The sequence below is a fragment of the Heloderma suspectum genome, chromosome 1 (assembly GCF_057233095.1).
Source record: "Heloderma suspectum isolate Gila_16-S chromosome 1, 16-S_ref, whole genome shotgun sequence".
Taxonomy (NCBI): domain Eukaryota; kingdom Metazoa; phylum Chordata; class Lepidosauria; order Squamata; family Helodermatidae; genus Heloderma; species Heloderma suspectum.
In genome coordinates, this window is record NC_139458.1 from 210361976 (window position 1) to 210385737 (window position 23762).

Below are 23762 nucleotides of genomic sequence, written 5' to 3' on the forward strand. Positions count from 1 at the left end.
CACCCAGCTACTCTGGGCGATGTACTAAGTGTATAATAAAACAGTTTAAAACAATAAAATTCTACAGTAAAAACATATTTCTAAAAATACCCTAACCCACCACAAATGCCTGCCTGAACAACCACGTTTTTAATGTGCAGCGGAAGCTCATTAAAGAGGGGGCATGGTGGAGTTCCCTAGGGAGGGAGTTCCACAGAGTGGGGGCCACCACAGAGAAGGCCCTTTCCCTCGTCCCCACCAGTCTAGCTGTCCTGGCTGATGGGACAGAGAGAAGGCCATCCAAGGCTGATCTTGTTAAGCAGCCTGTCTGGTATTGCTGGAGGCGCTCCTTAAGATAGGCTGTTAAAGGTAGAATAGATGGTGTCAGCTTTTTCTAATTAAGAATGATCACTTCTGCCCTTCTCAGGTGTTCTCATACTCACCTGTTTTATTCTCAGTCACCCAGAACCACATCCTGCTCCAGCTAAGACATAGCTAATCATTTCTACTTGTCTGTTAGAATAGTATACTTAAAGGGAGTTGCTGAGTAAAAAAACAAAACAAAGGAAAGCCTTAACCCAGGAGTGTTCTGAACAGTGTTTCTTGTGCTGCTTTAATCTATACTGTGGCAGCAGCTATAGAACTTTCCTGATAGGTTCATGCCAGCTGGACTAGTAAACCTTAAGCCAGAGAACAGAAAATAGAAAGGATTGTGTGTTGTTGCTGAGCAGCCATACAGGAATTTTCTAATGCTTCCTGGTAACAGAAAAGCAACAGGGAATGACTGCACAGTTGTCTAGCAGCCACATGAAATGACTCCTACTTCCCTATGCCTTTCCAACTTAAACTTTACTCATCTCAACATGCATAAAGTCAGCTGGTAAGTTCCAAGGCAGCTGCTGCTGTGGTCAGATTCCTCAGGTGAAGGGGAGTAGAAAAGATGTTGGTTATGAGAGGTGTAAAGAGGATAACTGAGGCCAAAAGACCAGATTAATTTATTAATAAATCAATACTAAAAAGGGGAAGACTAAGAGCAGAATCTTGAGGAATGTTTAAAGGGGGAGGACAAGACGGGCCCCTAATTTATGTATTAAAAATAGCCAAAAATATAAGAATAGAATGGAGGGAAAATCCTGAAAAATGCAACTAGAAAGAGAATTACAAAGAGTATCATCGAACTGGTAAATAGATTCCAGGAGAGGGGAAGGATTCTATGAGAGTGTAGGAATCAGGCAAAGACCACTTCCACGTCTGCTCTAGCTGACCTGTCCCTCCCCACACAGGGCCTTCAACCAACAACTGCCTGTGGAACCAGGAATTTCAGCAGGGAGAGGGAGGCAGGCAAAGGAGACATCAGGGCCTGATCTAGCTGGAACCTCCCCCTACAATGCCATCTACCACCAGCTGCCCTGTGGGAAACATCCTCATAACCTATGTTATGTTGATATAACTTATCTGTTGTTTTTTTAAAATATATTTTCATGTTATTTGTAAGCCGTCTTGGAAGGATTTGTATCCTGAAAGGTGTGATATAAATCACTGTAATAAATAATTGTTAAAACAAGGAGACACTAGATACATCAGAATATGGCTCATGGTTTTTTTCCTACTAATTTCATTGTTTTCAAAAATTGACAAGTCACCATGGTATATGGAGCAAGCTGTCTAGCCCAAGTACCCATGTCAAGAAAAAAATTAATCACACTGTCCTTCATACATTTCAATATAGATTCATTCTGTACAGAGATAATACCTTTGTATAGGAAAAATGTAATATATAAAACATTCCTATGCAGTGTGAGAATCGTTACTTTTCTCAAGGCTACATGGTTCAGTATCACCCAACTTGCTAAGCTGAAAACAATTTTCTTTTCTATCAGGAGTCCCTGGAATACCAAAGCAAAATGTGCTTGGAAATACTTGTACAGAGGTGAAGAGTAAATACCAATGTGACAGTTACAAAAGTTCTATCTAGTTCAGGTGGGGGAAATCTGTGGCCCACCAAATGTGGTTGGACTACAACTCCCATCATTCTTGACCGCTGTCCATGCTAGCTAGAACTTAAGCATTATAATAATAACAACATTAAATGAATATAATATTTACTAAATTTATTTTGTATTTCCTTTTGTTTTAAATTTGGGGAACAAATCTGTGCATTCACCCCTCTCATTGCTAAGAACATGCAATGCCCATTCCTTAAATCCACACGTGTTCCCTTATCCCCTTCTCCAGTTTTGTCCCATGTGACTTGGAGTAGTCAAAAATCGTATTCCATTTTATCTAAAGACATGAAAATATATAACTATGTTGATATCTTCATCCTCTAGGATGATTCTTTAATCTATCTCTAATGGAAATATTCAACACTCTAAATACCTACCATTAAAGCAAAGACTATGCCAGCACAGATTAGCCCACTTATATTTTGTGTGGGTTTAGTATGCTTACCACATGTTTTTCCCATGCTCCTGTTTCTAATGCACATACTTCTTCTTTGTTTCTATGCTTGCTGAGGGCCAAACTATATGTGACATTAAATGCAAAGTTGCATGTAATGTGCAGATTTTTAAAGATGCAAATATCCTCAGTGGAGGGGAGGGGACTGATAATTATAGGAATTACAGCAGGCATGGAGGAGAAATGAAGTCATTTCCTCCTCTGAAGCCAGCATTTGCTTGCAGGGGGGTGGGGTGGGATTATTCCAAAGCAAATACCAGCTTCAGAGGAGGTATTTTCCTTAGCAGCACAGCAGGGTCAGAAAGGGTTAAAATCCCCTTCACATCTGCTGCAATTCCCATAATTATCAAGTCCTGCCCACCAAGCTGATGCTATTTGCATCAGTAAAAACCTGCATATCAAATGCAAATATACATTTAAGTCATAAATGAATTGTTTAGCCCTGAGTTATCCTGGGGTATCTAGTCTGTCTATGAACCAAGGTTTGCTTTTCTGATGTCTCTTTAGACTGACAAATTAAAACAACAACAACACCAATATGTAGTTTTATGATGCGCAGTAGTACTATAAACAAGTTTTAAAAAAAAAACCAACCCTCAAGCAAGGTGAACAAATAAATCAAAGAGATCAGCAACACAGGGTACAAGATCAAGGACAGGATCCTCAGTTCAGACTTTCCCAAACAGTTATTCATATGAGATCATGCTTGACCTTCCACACATTTGGAAAAGAAGAGTAGCAGCCTTCTTGAATGCATTTATGCAAATAGTTTATTAAATTGTATACTACGAAATCAGTAAAGATACCAAGTAGACAAGAGATCCTATTAGGTTTACTGATTCCAGAGGGAGATCCAATAAAATAACTATTCAAGCATCTTACCTGGGAGAGAACCAGAAGCATCTTCATCGAGTAAGATCAGGCTTGTATTGAAAAAGAAGAAGAAAAGCAGTTATATCAAGCTTTCGGGCGCTGGAAATACTGAAATGCTACCAATACAGTTGGAGAACTGGAGTCTGCTTTTCTTTATATATGGATGTTTTGACAAGTTTACTCTATTTCATTGTTTTAACACAAGTAAAAAATAAGAATGCCTCTGACAGTGCAATCCTATATATGTCTACTCAAAAGAAAGTCCCATTGAGTTCAATCATGCTTACTTTTAGAAAGCAATGGTATTCCCCGTAGTAACCTATGGCTGTGAGAGCTGGACCATAAGAAGGCTGAGCAAAGGAAGATAGATGCTTTTGAACTGTGGTGCTGGAGGAAAATTCTGAGAGTGCCTTGGACTGCAAGAAGATCAAACCAGTCCATACTCCAGGAAATAAAGCCAGACTGCTCACTTGAGGGAAGGATATTAAAGGCAAAACTGAAGTACTTTGGCCACATCATGAGAAGACAGGATACCCTGGAGAAGATGCTGATGCTAGGGAAAGTGGAAGGCAAAAGGAAGAGGGGCCGACCAAGGGCAAGATGGATGGATGATATTCTGGAGGTGATGGACTCAACCTTGGGGGAGCTGGGGGTGGCGACGGCCGACAGGAAGCTCTGGCGTGGGCTGGTCCATGAAGTCACGAAGAGTCGGAAGCGACTGACCAAATAAACAACAAATGTAGAACTGTGGCTTAGATCCAGACTTTGCTCCTGCAAGCAGAAGGAGGCAGAGATTACTTTTGCCAACTTCTCCCTTCCTCCTGCAGCTCCTTACATCCTCCGAAAATCTGCACTAGAGGATCAGAGGACCCTCTGAAACGGGGAGGGGCGGCTACAAGGGGAGGGGGGAAGTCAGTGAAAATCACATCCTCCCAACTTCTGCCAGCAGGATCCCTCTGATAGATAGAGCCTTCTGTGGATGGAAGGAGCCCTTTTGTTTATTGAAGAAGGCTAAGTTTGGATCCTCCTTGTAACTCTTATTTCCTAGCATTTATGTTTAAGATTATAGCCAATATATTTTGAATAAATAACAAAAAATGACTATGATGTTCAGCCATCTAAAGTGGTCTGGATAATATAATAACTGCACAGAATGGTTACTGTTTTTTCTTCTCAGTTACTGTTTTGTGAAAATCTCAGCCATGTGAGACATCCCAATATGGGATGGTGGAGACGTTAAACTCTGTAGATTTGTTATTTATATATGAGAAAAATGGGTAGGGTGGAGGAGGAGAGATACTGCATTGCTAAGGACCCAGAAAATAATATATTTATTTTATATGACACTTAAATTAGCTGTATACTGTGAGTGAAAAACTTTTTAAAAAATGTACCTTTGTGGCATTTTTGCCTCCCCCAAAATACATTCTACATATTAATCAAACATAAACATACAAAAATTGCCTCTAATAGTGCTCACTGAGTAGTGTTCACATCTAACTCTTTTGCTATAAGCCAAAGTGACTTTTGTGGCACAGGGTCCTTTCCACCACCTGAGGCTGAGATACATCAGCAGTGACCCTTTCTGGACAGAGATAGCCTGTCCAGAGCTACACATACTCTGATAACTTCCTGGCTAGATTATTGCGGCAGGGATATTTCGCCAGTGCTTAAACTGATGCACTAGCTCCCTGTCTTTTCCAGGCACAATTCAAAGTGCTGGTGCTTACCCTTAAAGCCCTGCATGACTTGGGGCCAAGCTACCTGAAGGATCGCCTGCCTCCACAGCAGCCTGATCATATGCCAGGGTGTTGAACTATTTTCAGCCCAAGGGCCAAATTCAGTTTTGGAGATGCTCTCAGGAGCCACATTCCAGTAGCAGGTAGAGCCAAAATACCAAAAATACCAGCATACTCCAAGCTCTTACTTCCAGTAACTAAGCCTTAGGAAAGGCATTCCAACCTTTTAGAATGGGGGAAAACCATCCACAAAATGGGACACCACCAAATGATTAGGGAAAGGAGAAAGGGGTGGGGGGATGGGGTATGGCCATCTGGGGAATCACAAAGGGCCAGACTGGGACACTAGTCAGGCCAGTTGTGGCCTGTGGGCCTGAGGTTCAACACCCCTGCCACAGATTATAGGTGCCGGGCAGTGCTCCCTCCTTGGGTGCTGCATGCCCAACGTGGTGTGCAAAGGGATGGACCATGTAGTCAGTTTTGGCTGTTTGATTTTCTGATATTTTTAATCATGAAAACTTACTTATCAAGATTTGCAGAAGTCGTGTCTCTCTTGGCATTTTCCTTAGCTTCTTCAGTAGACTGGTTAATAAGCTTCTGCAACTGCTCATAAAAACGTTTTTAAAAACCAAATAAAATGTTTCTCTTTAGTTTGACCTCTCCAACAAGGTTTGTACATCCTTACCCTGTCAGTGATTTTTAACAGTACCACCTTGCTTAAATATTAATTTTGTTAGCTTTTCCATACAAACAGAACTTGTCATGTGACCAGAGTCCGTAACATTTTCTAAAAGAAGTTCTCCATAGAGCTTTTTTAAAATAGAGAGTAATAAAAAACAGGTTTTGAAATTAAAACATTGCTAATCCAGAATATTTAAATGAAATCTCTTTAAACTAAAAGCAATATGCCTTTTATTCTTAGTCCTATAACATATGGATGAACAGGAGCAAGGAGGAGTCCTTACCGCTCATAATTAGTCTTCACTAGATATTAACTTATCTTGGGCCACTTCCAGAGCAATCCTATACTGCAATTATTCTAGGGCTGGAGATATGCTGCAACTACACCAGCAGAACAACCACCTAGCCAATACCAGCTCAGTCCATGGTAGGAGGGGGAAACACAGTGGAAGGGGAAAAAACCCTGCAAAATGCCAGCCATGCCAACACTTGACAACACCGCTGCGCCCTACCAATCTCAGGACGTGGTGGAGACAATCCATGGAGGGCAGGATCCAATCCATGCTGGCCAATCTGCAGGTGTGGCCATAACAACACTGTCCCCCCTCCCCAACATGCATAATATACACAGACACAGACACGTACAACACTTCCCACATGTGAGCTGCCATACCATAGGCAGCAAACACACAGCTCCCAAGAGCCTCAGGCAACCCTGCAGGAATGGGTCCAAGACACAAAATACCACAATCTACGTGCAAGCACCCCAGCCTTAGGGCCCAATTAGCCTATCGCCAGCAATCCATGGGTACAACCTCATACACCCTTTCCAAGCCCATTCACCAGAACTCCCCTCACAAGAGTTCCCCTTGTGCGTTCTAAGTGTTCATGACATGGGGCCAGAGAGATACAGCCCCATGCAGTGTGCGTCCTATCATCCGTACTATGGTCTCCATATGTGGGGTTTACATACTGGTGGTGTGTGTTGTCATTTGATGCTGAATTACATTGTATCCTATGCTCTGTTGTGGTGATGTGGGCAGGGTGGTTGTTAATGCTGGCTCAGCTTGTAAAATATTTTTTCACTCCCATTGAAGCCAAAAGGAGGGAAATTTCTTGCACCAGGTCTGGGGCTGATGTAAATGCTGCCTACATCCCACCTATTATTCTGCTCTGTTTCAGCCATTCAGTTCATGCATCTTCACTGGTGAAACTGCTCCACTGGTGGAATGTTTCACACTGTATCAGGGGAGTTCCACCAGCATATCTGTCATTGTGGGGAAATGTTTTGAGTTCTGCTGGTGTAGTGGGGCTTCCACCAAATCCTAAAGGCCCTCAGCTGATATAACTCCAGTACAGGACCGTGTCCTTCAGCATTCATTAATAATCATGGGAATGGCAAGCTGAATCCACTGACCATGTTTGTTAAAATAGATTGTTGCTTTTTACCGTCACACTACAGCTATTCCCCCCCGCTTCCTTATGAGATCTGCATGCATCATTGAGACTTCTCTGGTAATTTCTCTCTTTGAAGGTGCTATAATTCCAGGAGGGATTTAATCAATAGAATATATCCCTCCAAACCGGAATAGATTCCTTTAGATATAGGAAAGGCTAGCAACTCAAATTTCATTAAAAGAACAAGAGAGCATATCATTATAGTTACAGTGTCCCCACCATCTAAGCAGGCTTGCTCTCTTTCCAAGATAGGCTGTTGCTCATTTGCCTATGTGAATACAAGATAAGTTAGGGCTGCTTCACACATTACCTTTGGGGTGAGTATACCTAAGGCCCAAATTACATGTTACAAATAGACATGTGGACAGGCATTACATGTAGATGGGGGGAAAAACCTGATATGATGTCATTGGATTGGATCTAGGTTTTGTCATACTTGGAATAGACCTACTGATTAACTTTATATAAAATCTGGATGTAATCCATTATCTTCATGTTTTCACACCTCTATCCCACCAGCAACAGCCAATGAAGCAGAGCAGGTGCAGGAACAGGGAGGCATTAATGTGATGACAACAAAGCAGATGGTTGTTCAAACAGATGTTACTGGAGAGAAATAGGTAGGCAGTGGCCTTATGTCTTTCCAAAATGTGTCATTTGGGACTAAGTGCACCCTTGACTTATATAACAGTACATTTTAAGATAAACAGAATGCAAACATAGTGACAGTAGGAAACTAACTATGCTGCCTTTCTAGAGTTGGTGTTTTACTTTATTTGACATATTAAATGAAATAACTTCACCTCAGAAGCAGCATGACGACACGACAGGAGACATACAAAGCCTTCATCGATTTCAGACATCTTCTGAGCGGTCTTCTCACAGAAATGCAAAAAGGTCATCTAAGGGAAGAAAAGTAACACACACATATTAGAATACTAGCACATGGACCTGGCCTCGCAAAGGCTGGATCAGTCCTTAGTTCAATACAGAGAAGCCTTCAAGCAAACTTACGCAGCTGCCAGAGTGGGACACATTATGCCTGCCCTGGCCCCTAAACACAGCCCCTGTCATGGTGACCCCCATAGCCCCTTGAGGGAGGGGTCTGTCCCCTTCATTCCCCTGAGGGGAGGGGGCAGCTGTAGAACTCCTCCTGGCTTTGAACTTTATGAACTGCAAAAGTATCTCCTGGTTAAGAAAGTCTGCCATGTAGTGGGTGAATATGGTACTGCAAGCAAAGTAATTATTATGTTTTCTTTCTTGTCTCCTGAAGACGGTCTTGAGCTCCCCTCCCTGTCAGCCATGACTCCCCTCTTCTCCGCTCTTCCTTTTCTCCCCCTCCCACCACATCAACTGCCAACATTCTTCTTCAGTTACCTGGGCAATGTGCTCCCTTCCCCCACCCCCTGCTGTATCTATGGTTTTGCCCTTGCAAGGTTATAGGTTGAGTATCTGATGGCGGATAAAATTTTCACTGTGCCTAAATCCATCCTAGATAAGAGCGACACCAAATCCTGAAAGTTTCATAACAATTGGATGCACAGTTTGAGTCCATTGAGGACATACGGACAAACACTTCCTTTTATATATATAGATAAAGATGATCCTTTAACAAATATATACACTGCTATTTTCCTACATGCTTGTATTGCAGTGAACAAGCTGTTGATCTAATACGGAAAAGGTTGAATAATATTGTGGATCTGGACCTGAAGAAGAAGCTAATTTGCTGACTTGGTCCTGAAATAATCCAATGAGCCAACTGAATATCTTTAGGAGACCTACGAGAAGATCTCAGATTCAGATACATGTGTAAGATGTTCCCAGGCCTTTGACCTGTAATGAATGGTGCAATGGCCTATCTGAACTAAAGCCGGTGAAAGCCGGAAAAGAGCTTGCATTGGAAAAGTACAGTGCAACTTGTCGTGCTTTAATCTTGCGTTCTGCAAGATCACAGTTGGTGATGGTTCAGGTCAAGGCTCTGCAGCTGATAATAAGAAGCTGGATGAAGAGCAGAGCTCTAACACATGCTCAGATCCTAACTGGGGAATAAACTGTGCTTAGTAGCTCATGCTGTGCACCTACAATGATAAGGGGACTGAGTGTGTCCTCACTTGATACCTCTTAGTTTGGGGGAAGTTAAAAAAATAGTATGGACAATGGTTGGGACGACTGTGAGATGAACTTGGACATAAAGGAGATGTATAGGAGGAAACAGGGTCAACCAGATAAGAAAGCATGCTAATTAAGTAAGACACTGTGGGGGAACTTTGAAGAAGGAAGTACGCAGAGATACAGCAGACATTTTCCTGAAACAAAGCATGGCGGTAACAGTGGAGTAGGGAATATTTTTCAGCCTGACAGCTGAATTGGCTCTGAGCAAGCACACCAGGGGCACATGCCAGCAGCGGACAGGGCCACCGCACTGCTAGCATGTGAGCCCCTGACATGATTGTTCACACACCCCACAACAGCCACCACTCCCAAAAATGCACCACTACTGTCAGTTAGGCTTTTGTAAAGCCTGATCGCAACACTGTCAGGCAATGTTTCGAGGTGATCACAGGATTGGGGAGGGGATGGTTAGCCCTTCCCTCCTGAGCTGTGACCCCCACCCCCAAAATGTCCCCCTGTACTACAATGAGTGTTTTTGTTTTAAATCTTCCAATGGCACCAACCAAGGCCTTTTAAAAGCCTAACTGCAAGATAGGAGGAGCACTTTTCTGAGGGAGACTTGCTGTGTGTGTGTATGTGGGGGGGGGGGTTAACCCTTCCCTCTCCAGCAGCAACACTCCCACCCCATGCCCCTTGCACTATAATTAGGCTTTTCAGCTTTCTAGCTAGTATGGAAGATAAGGGATGCCTCCCAATTCAATTAAGTGGGCCAACTGGCACTGGAAACTACAACTCTCATGCAACCTGGGAGTAAAGGATGTTCCTGGTAATTTTCCGTTGCACCCAGGCCTTAAGGGTGAGGCTTGCCAGGCTTCTCCTGTCAGAGAGAACTAGGGAAGCTTGGTTTTCTGAAGATCCATTTTTTTCTGAGAAAAACTGTGCTCATTACAGTACCCTAACAAATCCTTTCTACCCTCATCAGTTGGTCAGTCTTACACATCTTCATTTAGATAAGACTGTGAAAATAGAATTCATACTCATGAAGTTGAAGACGTTGAAGATGAGAGCCTTCACTAGTGGTACAAAAGTACTCATTCTACCTAAGAAACTGGACCAGATACCTGGTAGACAGCAAGACAGTGTGACAGCATATTACAGCGGCTGGCTCCTAGAAGGTCCACCTTCTGACAAACATCCATCTTCAGTTTATCGAACTGGGTTTTGGTGTTTCTTACTTGCATCTGTGCCTAGAATAATAACAGAGGAAATTCTCACAGCTTTTCTTTAAAAAAAATCTCACTTTTGTGGACACTAAAAAAAAATTGGTGGCTGACCATACGAGCTACTACACAAACATTAAGATGTTTGAGGACACAACTACCCTTATGTTAGTATTAGGCCCTGACACTGAAGCCAGGCACCATTGTTCTTTTCACATACTGGCCTGAGTACTTCGACTCAGTATACTTAACGTATTCTTCACACTGAAGGTATGTCTGATTACATGTCAACCTTGTCTATTCACACAAACAAAAGCAAAAGAGTGGTGGGATTATTCAAGTGGGTGTGTCTCATAATTCCTATAATTATTACATAAACACAAACTTGGGGGTTAAGCTATTACTCTTATTTAAAGAAGAATCAATACTCCACTTCCTTCACTTTAACTCCTTTATCAAACGTAGGTTTTATCCTGCAGGCCCAGAGAGATCCAATGATCAAATAAAGGGGATTCCCAGTTAAGCTGTTCACTTTTCACTGTGGTGAGCAGAATGGGAAAGAGGTTCAGGAAGGAATGCATATGCCTGAGACCCATATTCAATCTCTCCCCAAATACAATCCCTGAAAGAAGCAGGCCCTAAAACATCTCTGCTTTGGGATTATATACTTTTCTGAACTTCTCCATTTGTTTGCAAGTGTCTGGGTCCAATCCTTGGGAAGCATCCTTCATCCACAGCAAAGCCCCTCGGTACTCCGTGCGTGCATGCTCCATCTGAGTGATTGTTAACAAGGTGTCGGACACAGCCCTCTGACTAAATGTTTCAAGTTCTTGTCCAAGGCGAGATAAAGCAGTGCAAAGAGCTAGCCTGAAGATAAAAGAAGGAAAATAAAAGTGAAAACACCAATGGTATGTGGCAGCACTAGAGGATAGACAAGACAATGAGCAATTCCTATAATATGCTCAAATATGGTACAAATAATCAGGGTTTATAGTGCAGAAAGACTGAAGTTGTATCATACTAATGCCCTTTCTATGAGACAAAGATAGTAGTTTTTGTTTGTTTTGCATTTGGAAAGGTATGCACAACTGTGAGCAAAACTGAAACCTGGTTTCTAAGTAAAATAATAATGTTCACATAGGAAGTGTCTGTAGCACTTATGCTATAATCTACAAATGTGTTGTTTTTATACTGAAAATGACATCTTTTAAACTGCAGCCCAATCTCAGTGGGGAGATATACCTGAAACTGAGTATAGGCAACCATAGACAGCAACAGACCTTTAATATTCACTCCAGAGAGGGGAGGGATTAGGAAGTAGCACATGAACCCACAGCCTGTATTCAATCTCTTAACCACAACTAAAAGGCCCCTTCATTGCATCTAAGCCAGCACCTGAATTGAGTAAGAATTGTTCAGACGCTGGAAAGCCAAAGTAGATGTGACATGGGAGAATCATGATTAGGATATTCCACTTGTTTCCTTTCGTTTTTGTAATTTAGCAATCTGGTTTGGCTAGTTGATGATTAGAAAAATGACATTCTGAGAGAAGATGTTTAACCCTCTGACTAATCTAAGCCACCCACTCCCAGACCGCTATTTCCCTAATCTTCAAAGCAGCCATGTGGGCCTTTAAATTAGTTTTTTAAAAAACCCTACTGCAGATATCGCTAATCACAGATCTTCCATGTCACATCTAGTTTTGTTCTCAGGGAAAGAGATGGAAAAAAATAATGCATAACAGAAAAATAATCAAGATAAAATTGATGATGGTGATGATGCAGAAGCAGTACATATAAATTAATCCTAAATAATCTACATTCCCTCAGAATCTGTGTATGTGTGTTTGTGTGTGTTTACAAAAAGTAGATACAGTTCAATACAACATGCTCAACTGAATGAATGATCTGATCCAGAGAAGCATAAAGTCACTACAGCATCTGTCCAGAGTTGCAAAAATAGCTTGCTGTTAGGTATATGGGACAGGGGAAGCACTGCTATGATGGAAAGAAAATACAAAAATGCATCACCTGTTGTGGTTGCAAGTCCCTGTGTATGCTTAACAGCTTATCAGATCAAAGCCAGAATCTGGTACAGTTAAATAAATTCGCATTTTTCTTATTTATGAGTTTCCTCCCAACATTTAAGAATTAATGTTTCAGGACATATAGTAAAGCAACAGAAAAATGTACACTTGTGGTTTCACTTAGCTTTTATGAATCTAATATCCCCTTTCAGTCCTTGCTTTTGCCACAGTGTTTACCATATATTCAGAGTATTACTTACAGCAATCACACTGAATTCAATTCAGAATAAACAGGATAGTTAAACACAATGGGCAGAATCCAACATTGCGCAATGACTCACGCGATCCTCCTGTGCCCTCTGAAAATCTGCTCCAAAGGGTCCCACAATCCTCTGGAGCAGATTTTGGGGGTATACAGGAGGCTGTAGGGGAAGCAGATCCATAAGCAGAAACAATTCATTGGATTCCACCCAACACTGCCACACACAAACCTTTGTTGGGAAGAACAACAGAGGGCCCGGCCAGTGGCATTAGTCATTCTGTCAATTTGACCTTCACCCCTGTCTGCTTGAAACTTTAAAAAGAGCCCTAGTTCATCTTCCTGTTCAGATACAGCTACAAAGGAAAATGGCAAAATAAGTTATTTGATACTTTTAGTACACTCATGCAGGTTAAAAGTGATCAGGAAATGGAAATCATTCATCATAATATTACACAATTACACAATAAGCTAGATGACTATCTTTTATTCAGTAGACTTGTTTATGAAAGAGTATAAAGTTTTCACACCCACATGACTGTTTCAGGCAGACCTAAAAGTTTGTATACTGTTTCTAACAGTTCCTCCTGTCAAAGGTAAAAACTTGCATTATTTGTGTCTCACTAATATGGAAGCTTCTCTGTATACTAAATATATAACAAGGTAAAGGAAAGGTGAAGTACTAGCTTTAAAGCAATGCAAGGTTCTGACTTACTCATAGTGGGCACAAAACGTCCAAAATTATATCCTACAGATTTAAATGGGAATGATTTCAGAATGGGTCTATTTCACTGAAAACAATGGCAATCAGAAGAGAAACACTTCAGTTGAATTGTGTCCAATACTTCTTAAAATTGACTTTGTTGTGAAATAATCAGTTTTTCCTCTGTTAGGAAAAACAAAGGCTCTGGAAACATGCACTACGGTCATCTCCAATGCAATGACTGATTATATTTTTCAGTTGTTTCTGGTTGTTTATATTGGGTTATATTCAATGGTATCCATCTGCCAGCAGAACTGACACCACTGGAGGAACAAATTCCCCCTCCCCCGCAAACCCATCCCCATCCCAAATCTGTTCCAGAGAGTTGGGGGACACCCTGGTGCAGATTTGGGAGGTATGCGAGGGTGGGGGGAGAGGAAGGGGAAGTCCTATTGTGCGAGTGGAAATCCACTTGTGTGACACCGAATTAAGCCCACTGCAGTATAAACATGGTCTGTTTTGTACCTGTATCCATAGCAGAGGTCCTAATCTTCTAAGGATGTGTGCTTCCAAGTAAACATTAATATATATCTATAATTATGTACACATGTCAAAGAAAGTTAAAACTATGACATTTTGCTTAATGTTATTATTGTCCTGTACCAGCCTTCCCCTAATCTGGTGCCCTCCGGATGTTTTGGACTACAACTCCCAGCATTCATGCTGTTTGGAACTGACAGGAGTTGAAGTCCAAATCATCTGGAGGACACCAGGTGGGAGTAGGCTGTCCTATACCTTGGATAGCCAAGTGGCACAGGCAGGAGGGGTGTGTGGCACATTTAGACAGAAGTGAGGGGTGTTGTAAGCCAGGCAGTCTGGCCTGTCTGCCTTCCTATCTCTCCGTGCTGCACTGTTGCCTCATGGCAAGTCTGGACTTGTCTGGACTTTTTGGCACATTTTCCAAAAGATGTACCACTACAGTATTGCACATTATCAGAATGTATATGTTCACACACATATGCAAACATTAAGGAACACTGCATCATATACTAAAATGAACACAACAAAAAACAAACTGGTCACTACTCTAGACATCTGAACAAATTATTTATTTATTTTTAACTGAGATTCCTTAGATCATTAAATTTAGAGGCTAATCTACATGCCACTTAAGTGACTAGATTTAAGTGCTTTGAATTCAATTTAGCAGCAAGACTAAATTATTTTGTAAACTAGTCCATTAAGCATCAGTACTAATTTGAGAGCCTTTCAATGTACATCTCATCTCTGCTGTATGACTAGAATCATGTTGAAACTTTAATGCTGGCACTACCGTTACTAGGTTGAATCTCTAGAGAGCTGATTTTTCTACATCAAACTATCGTACAATTAAAAAGTCACTTAAGGGTGGAGCTAATCATATATTTTTGCTCTCTGTTGCCTGTTTGAAATGGGGTTTCTCTTGTTTTTTTTCACAGCTACACTGTACTTATATCTTACAAGGACATAGCAGCTCAAAAAAGAAATTGGCAAGAGATTTTGTGGTCACCCCAGAAAGGAATTGTACCCTTCGAATATTCCATTCCAATTCATGAGGAGGTGTTTCAAGCATTCAAAAGAACACTCAAAGGTTCTCTGATTCCCTCTGCTGCCTAGTCCCCAGTCCCAGGAAGGAGCCAGGAAGGGATAGCCTTTGAAGATAGGACCCTATGACTGTTTGTAAAGTGAAGATAACCCTGCCACTGAAGTGATGCTGGCAGCGTCTTCAATTTACAAATGTCAGAAGGGAGAAGGAGGAAAGTCACAAAAGGTGTTTTGAAGGTATGCCCCTCCTAGCTGATATTTTTCCTAGTAGTTGGGATGGCAGTCGCAGAGGGCAGAGTCAAGGTGAGGCCCCACTCATTTCTGCTCACAAGAGTTTGAGCAGGGGTGCTTATCTATGTGAGCACTCCTTTTTGAATTCTCACAACACCCCTAACTGAAAGATTAAAAACCTCTCTAGATTTAGATTGGCTTTGTGCCACTTACTTCAGTGGATCTAAATTCTTGTTTAATTGGGTTCAGGATTAGACTCTTTAATGTCAATCATAGTTTATTGTCTGAAACTGCAGTTATTATTAGCTAGTGTATGTATACCCTTGACGTAAAGTACTAAGAATAATAAATGGCAAAACATAAATGCCTGAATACATTCCAGTCACTGAAGATAAAATATGCATCTCATCTTATTAAGCAAATCATAATAATAAAGCAACACTAAAGTACATTTTTGTCCATTTTACCATTAAGTCTCTGCTGGTATTTTTCAATTGTCTTTAGAAGGTCTGTGCAGGTCATCTGAATGCTGTGAAAAACCTTTAAAATAAAAAGTTTGTTAGTATATAATTTGGCCAAATGAACATGAACAATAAAACTATCACTGTCATTAATTGAACTGGCATACCTCCAAAGCAAAAGCTTAAACCAGTACCAGTTTTGTAATTTTCATGGTATATATTATTAACTGTACTGATATTTACCACACCTTATATATAAGCATGTTCATGGTTACCTCTAGTTTGGCATCTAACTCAGCATCAGATGCTACCACGTGTTCATCTTCTTTTTTTCCTGTAATTTTTATTAGAACTTGTTTCGTTTTCCAGTATTTTTTCTGCATTCTGCTGACTACTGATTGTTCTTCTGGGTTACATTGCTTGAAGGTGTCCATGGTGTAACTAAATCACATAAGTAAACAGGTCAAACAAAAATGTCATCAAGTTCAATGAAGAAGCGACAGGGGGAGCATTCCTATGGCCACTAGTCAGTGGCTAGACAGCCATAGGATATCTGGTTTTCCGGGAACCAACCTTCCCCCCCTTCCGTGCTGCCTCAGAGGCAGCGCGAAACAGCCTCATGGAGCACAGAGCGGCCAAAACACAGCGTTCCAGAGGGCGTTCTGGGGCGGGGAAGGTGGAAATGCCGGTAGGACACATCCTATGTGTCATCCGGCAGGCTCCTCTCCTGCTCCTCCTTCTTGTGGCTAGACAGCCAAAATTGGCTGTCTAGCCAGAATGCGGAGTAGGAGAAGCACAGAGGGAACAAGCCCCTCCATGCCTCTCCCACCCTGCACTGGATAGGTGGTTGCCTCCAAGTTCAGAGGCGGTCGTTTATCCCCATAGGATTGTACTCTAAGGCTGCAATTCTATACCCAGTTTCCTGAGAATAAGCCATACTGAACTCTTACTTCTGAGTAGATAAGAACACTTACTTCCGAGTAGACAAGAATAGGATTGGACTTTAAGAAGATAAAATTGATGGGGGGAAACTGTTTATTCGATCATTCATTATGACCTTTTCAGAGGGATAGTGGGTAAAAGTGAGAGAACTAAAATAAGCTGAATAAATATTGACAATGATTTTGGAAATTTAATAATTAAAACCTGGATTTGCTTTTTTCTTACAGCCCATCTATATGATGCAGCATAATATTATTGATCATTAACACACATCTTTTGGTTTACATAAAAGTGTATCAAGTACTTTACCTCAACTAATCTTCAAGAGTTTCCTCACTCATTTCAATTATCTGTTAATTTTACTTCAGGAGAACTATGTGTAAATCAGCATGCACATGGATCACTGGATCTGAGTGAAGAAAGCCACCTACACCCAATATATGCATATGCAGTATCCCTACATGTTAGATATAAAGATATCCATGACCTATGTTTAGTGTATTTTAAAAGCCCTGCCAAAATATAATGAGACTTACATTATAGAAAGATAGAAAGACTAGCAAGTGAAACTGTATACAGTTTACTAACCAGGTTCTGATTTGGGGAGAAAAAACAACAGGTGAGGTCCCTTAAAATAATAAGATCCTTTAACCTGCATCTTCATTTGTTTAAAAGTCTCAACAATGGCAGATGTAATTTAAAAAAAATATTGAAAATATGTATATTGTACCTTTCTACCAAGTAAATGCAAGGTGGGGAACAAAATCAATTAAAATAAACACACAACAAAGACTAAAATATCAGATAAAACAGCAGCAGACCTAAATTCTAAACAAAAACAAAGCCTTCTCTTCCCAATGGCTAACTAAATAAACCCATTTTACTTGCTGCCAAAAGGAGAGAAGGGAAGGCTGGGCACCAGGTGAATTTGTCCCAGAAAGAATTTCCAAAGCCAAGACACAAGCACAAAAAAAATATCACCTATCTGACCTTTAATGTATGTGGGGGATGCAAAGCTTGGCCTCTGACAAAGACTTCAGCAAGCAGGCAGGTTCCTATGGGAAAACCATCTCAGGCTGTTTAGACCCTTCTAGGTCAATACCAGCACTTTGAATAATGCCCAGAAACAAACTGGAAACCACTATTTTACACCTTCCCTTCCCCAGTCAAGTAATAGGACTGATGGTAAAACCAGATTATTGTGAGCAACAGGACCTCCAGTGTCTCTTCCAACTCTGATTCTATATCTGTAGATTTTTAGTGTGTTTAACTCCCACACACCCCTCCTTTATCTTGTATGTATAGCTTATCTCATGTTTGGATGTGTATCTGTAGCTGCAACTTCAAATTCCTCTCCCTGACCCTTCCATTTTGTCACATGTTTCTTGATCTCTGTTCCAGTGCTGGCTACTAGGAGGTAACCTCATATCCTTTAGTTTGAGTGGGAAGCATAAATATGTCCTGCTTCCATAGTTTTCTAGTAACTTTTGTGTCTGGAACTACATAATAGAAACCTGAAATGTTTCTTTTGTGGAAGTGCTCCAACAATGCCTATATACTATTGTTAGTGAAAGAGTCAGCCACTCAGCAAGGCTGAGTATCTTTATATTTGAATTATATTGGAAGCCCGCTATAGAGCGGGAAACAAATATCTTTCAGTACTGGATCATTAATAAGGAAAAATAGACTACTTTAGAATAAACCACATGGTGTGGAAATTACAGTGGGAATGCCAGTGGGGCTTTTTATTGATACTATATGCCATTTGTCTATGGCCTTTCATTATATTTCTCAAGTTTAAAATGTAAGAAATTTAACATTTCATACTTCGCTTTTACTGGTGACAGGAAATACACAGTTTGCAAACTGTAGTAATGGATTGCCTTGGAATGTGATGCCTAGCAACTTGATATCCGGGCTCGGTTTAACCTGATGAGATCAGTTTTCTGTTTCAGATATATGCCATTGTGATCCTCTCTGAAATTACATTATTGAAGAGCTACTTCAGATTACGATCCCTGCAAATCTAGAAGGCTGTTCTACAAAAAGTCACAGCAACATTCTTTTTTAATATTAAATAATCTTATGTATGCATGCCCAGTATGGAAGGAAAGACTATTATTATGGAAGCAAAGGCTATGTAGTTTAACCATCTCTGCCATTATGCTAGTCCCGTCCCTCCTAACTTAACTAACACAACCCAAACTACCATGTTCCACAAACAAGGCAAGGTGAACAGGTTAGGGCCTTTCACAACTATACATGTTTCCTAAGAAGAAGGTCCCATTGAGTTAAATGGGGCTTATTCCCAGGTTCAGAATTGCAGCCTTAGCTGTTTTCTCCCATCAGCCCATGCCAGCGAGATCAATGGTTAAGGAGGGCTACAGGTTCCCCGCTGTCTTATCATAACGTAGGCTGACCATATTTCCTTGATACAAAAACAGGATATTGGGATGACAAAAACGGGATGGGGTTATGTAATATTCCGTATTCATGAAAAACAACCTAAACTCACTGCAAAAGAACATGGAAAGGGGTGCAAATGAATAACACTAATTTATTGCATATACACAAAAAAATACTCATAAATATGCATATATAAAATACTTATAAAATATCACGAGCAGTAAACAAATCTGTATGGCATACCACACTGAACACTCTAATGCAGGACTGCAGTGGTCAGACTGCAAAAAATCATAAACATACACCAAAAAGAAAAAAAAAAGGAATGAACACCCCGACTGCTATCACAAGCTGGTATATGCTAATGTCCCACCGGAGAGTTCCGCCGAAATAAAAAAAATAGCTAACAGCCTGTTGAACCGAAATACGAGTGTGGAAAGTCCGAATCAAACTGAACGTAGGGCAGAAAGAATCTCTATGGGCAGAATGATGGTAGAAATAACAGTAAGACTAACCCTCCTGGCTGAATGGGGCTTAGCGACGGCCTCCTGAATTCCCCGCCACTGCAGACAAGCCAGGGGGCGGCGTCTGATGGTAGCTGGCTCAAGAAGCCTGCCCTGACTGGATACAGTAAATGGAACTTCCTCTTTCATCACACTAGTAGTTTCACTGCACGCATTGATTAGCATAGAGCCTTATGATAAATGCGTTCAGTTTTTTACAAAAAATTAAAAATGGGACAAAATTGACATTTATATTAAAACGATGGGACGGTCAGGAAATATGAAAAAAAAAGGTACTGTCCCGTTTAAAACAGTACGTATGTATGGTCAGCCTAAGAAGTCAATTAATGATAATGTGAATCACCATACTTTTTTCCACTACCCCAAGCACATATCAACACCCCTTCATGAAAGCACTGATATGGGGCAGAGGCTGATACTCCTACAACTTGAAGGGATTAAAAAATATGCATTGCATACAACTGTGTTGGTCGATTATGGGGGTGGGGAGATCAAAACATCAAGGGTACCACAGTACTTTTATTAGGGCTTACTACACTTCGTGTTTAATTAATTAGTGTTTAATTAATTAGGGTGCAATACCATGCATGTTTAAACAGAAAAAAACTTACTGGGAGTTGTAGGATTTTTTTCTGTGTAAACATGCATAGGATTGTATCCTAATGGTATCATGCTACTGGTGCACAGCGAAGGCACCAGGCTGTGGGAATTGCAGGAAAATACAAAGGAGGACAACACCAAGTTCCAAAACTATCCTCAAATGAAAGCAAGCACATACAGAACAGACACATACATCTTTTATTGTTTTACTCTAGAAACCTTTCCAGAAATCCACCTTGCTTACTTCTTCCAGAAAGCCGGCAGAGAAATGTTTTAAATAAATAAGCACATAAATAAAACCTAGGGAGGAGACACGAAACAAAGGCCGCCACTTATCTGCGGACGGCGCTCCAGAAAACTCGTTGTACCTGAAGGGGCTGCGTTTTAGGGAAGCTAGACCTCGACGCAGAAACTTCTGACGCGGGAAAAATGAAGCGCCTCTTTGACCAAGCGGTGCATCATTATACTCCCAGTGGCGCTTCATCACGGCGTTTCGGAAGCTCGCCGATATGCAGGGGTGTGCGGTCGTGTGCGCGAGCGCGTTTCAGCCACTTCTGGGGTTCGCCCCCCTCGCCCTTTTCGTTGCTTAAAGGCCTCACCCAACAGGGAGGAACAGCAGGTTCCTCCCAGGGGAGGCTGGTGGCTGCGATTTATTTATTTATTATTATTTATTATTGCATTTATACCCCGCCTTTTTTCCTCTTGCAAGGTACCCAAGGCGGCTTACATTATCCTCCTCCTCTCCATTTTATCCTCACAACAACAACCCTGCGAGGTGGGTTGGGCTGAGAGTCTGTGACTGGCCCAAAGTCACCCAGTGAGCTTCCACGGCCGAGTGGGGACCAGAACCCGGATCTCCCGGCTCCCAGTCCAGCACTCTTGCCGCTACACCACACTGGCGATTGTGGGGCTGTGCGCGCGCCCATTCTGAGCGGCCGTCAGAACCAGCCAGAACTCTAAAGGCGCTAACCAACGCCCTGAACCCTGTCCCCAAAATGGGTTCGGCACCTGGAAAGCTCCTTCAGCGCTCTGGTTGGTTCTGACTGAAACCCAGAGGGATGCACAGCCCCACCGGAATCGGAGCCACCGGCCTCCACCGGCCCCTCCTCTCCTCCTTGCCCCATTAAATAAGCGGCCGCGGCCGCAGGGCGAGCCTTTCCTTCCCGCTCGCTGGGAAGGGCTTCGAAGGCCGCGACGACGCCGCCCCGCCGCCGCCCCGGCCCCTCCCTAATGGGGACGGTCAGCCGCTCACCTGTTGAGGGTCGCTGCCGGCTTCGGTAGGGCGGCAAAGAAGCCCCTCGCGTGTCTCAGCGACGCCTCAGCGAGCGCCAGAGTCAAAGAGGAGGCAGCAGCGGCGAGGGCGAGCGAGAGAACGACGGGACAGACCTCCCTCCCTCGGCAGTGCCTCCTTCCTCCTCACCAGCCCTAGCAGCGGGCCCTCTCCCCTGGGCTTCCTTTCACGGGGCGAAGCGCATGAGGGACCCGCTGCGGGGGGAGGGAAGGGAAGGGAAGGCTCAGAGTCGCCCCCCCGCCCCGCCCCGCCCCCTTCATTTCTCCCTGGCAGTGGCGCGCGCCCAAGGGGACTGCATAAAAGGGCCAGGACAAAATCCTCCAGCCCGTAGAGAAGAGCTTGTAGGGATGGTTCGAAATTGTCGCCGTTTTTCATTTCAGGCATATAATTCCCAGATTCACAGAAGCCGAGAGCGTAGCAAGAGAAATTGAAACACCAGCCCTGTGTAATTCAGACGTCTCAGGCAATGTTGAAGGGGCGGCTGAGAGATTAAACGGATATGGACAAGGATGCCAACGATTAAAAAAAAAAACTGCTTTATTTATTGATCTTTATCTTAAAACGTTTATATTTTAATACAAAGAAATGGCTTAAAATGGATCGGTGACTGCCTAAACGTATTTTGACTCTGAACCACACTTCCCAGTAAATATTGGGATCAGGAAGAGGTTGTTGCAGCTCCTATCATCCTTCACCTTTGGCTATGCTGGCTAGGGCTGATGCCCAATATCTTAAAAAAAAAATCGATTTGCAACGTAACAACAACAACAAAAGGGGAAAGAGAATTCATACCATAACATATCAATACACAGCAATCATTAATATGTCCCTTGATAAAGGAAAAAGGGGGGAAGAACACAGAGGGGGGAAAGGATTTAACACTCATTTCAAATATATGTATTAATATACACAATCTATTATATCTAAATAAGTACCCATGCGACTTTGATGGTTAAGAACATAAGAAGAGCCATGCTGGATCAGACCAAGGGTCTATTTAGTCCAGCATTCTGTTCACACTGTGGCCAACCAGCTGTAGACCAGGAACCTACAAGCAGGACATCAGTGCAACAGCACCCTCCCACCCATGTTCTCCAGCAACTGGTGTACATGGGCTCACTGCCTCTGGTACTGGAGGTAGCACATAGCCATCAAGACTGGTAGACATTGATAGCCTTTTCCTCCATGAATTTGTCCAACCCCCTTTTGAAACTATCACTTGAAGCCATTATTGGTGGCCATCACTATGTCCTGTGGTAGCAAATTCTGTAGTTTAACTATGCGCTGCATGAAGAAGTACTTCCTTTAATCTGTCCTGAATCTCCCACCAATCAGCTTCATAGGATGACCCCGGGTTCTAGTATTTTGAGAGATAAAAATGTCTCCCTATCCACAATCTCCAGACCATGCATAATTTTGTAGACCTTACCTTCCTTTTTTCCAAGCTAAACAATCCCAGCAGTTGTAACCTTCTCTCATAGGGGAGATGCTCCAGCCCCTTAATCATTTTAGTTGCCCTTTTCTGCACTTCTTCCAGCTCTACAGTATCTTTTTTTAGGTGTGGTTGACCAGAAGGGTACACAGTATTCCAAGTGTGGTCACACCATAGATTTGTACAGGGGCAGTATGATATTGGCAGTTTTATTCTCAATCCATTTTCTAATTATGCCTAACATGGAGTTTGCCTTTTTTACAGCGACCACACACTGGATTGACATCTTCATTGAGCTGGCCACCACAACCCCAAGATCTCTGTCCTGATCCATCACTGCTAGCTCAGATCCCATCAGGCTATACTTGAAGTTGGGATTTTTTTGCCTCAACGTGCATCACTTAACACTTGCTTACATCGAATTGCATTTGCCACTTAGATGCCCATTCTCCCAGTTGGGAGAGCACCTTCTGGAGCTCTTCACTAGCTTTAACCACCTTAAATAATTTGGTGTCATCCACAAACATGGCCACTTCACTGCTCACTCCCAATTCCATATCATTTATGAACAGGTTGAAAAGCGTTTGTCCTAATACAGATCTCTGTGGGACCCCACTATTTACTTCCCTCCATTGGGAGAATTTACCATTTATTTCCTACTCTCTGCTTTCTCTTCTTTAGAGAGCAATCTTATGGCCGCTAGTCAGCGGCTAGACTGCCATAGGATACGTCGGTTTCCAGGATCCGACCTTCCCCCCCTCATGCGCTGCCTTGCAGG

At 42.2% G+C, this 23762-nt stretch overlaps 1 protein-coding gene across 3 annotated transcripts in view; it reads right to left on the reverse strand.

Moving 5' to 3' along the window:
• The window catches only part of ICA1L (islet cell autoantigen 1 like), a 29533-nt gene extending 7732 nt beyond the window's left edge, over window positions 1-21801 (reverse strand). Inside the window, exons 1-9 of one of the 3 annotated variants that reach the window (XM_084818137.1) lie at window positions 21514-21756; window positions 16065-16230; window positions 15796-15868; window positions 13043-13166; window positions 11194-11392; window positions 10427-10552; window positions 7994-8092; window positions 5575-5654; window positions 3322-3362 (exon numbers count right to left, since the gene is read on the reverse strand). In XM_084818137.1, the coding sequence (XP_084674263.1) occupies window positions 3322-3362; window positions 5575-5654; window positions 7994-8092; window positions 10427-10552; window positions 11194-11392; window positions 13043-13166; window positions 15796-15868; window positions 16065-16223 (901 nt within the window). In that variant the 5' untranslated portion in view covers window positions 16224-16230; window positions 21514-21756. Of the gene's footprint in view, window positions 1-3321; window positions 3363-5574; window positions 5655-7993; window positions 8093-10426; window positions 10553-11193; window positions 11393-13042; window positions 13167-15795; window positions 15869-16064; window positions 16231-21513 lie in introns of all 3 variants that reach the window. The other 2 variants (XM_084818130.1, XM_084818147.1) reach the window with 2 other exon arrangements.
• Window positions 21802-23762: the final 1961 nt, after the last annotated feature.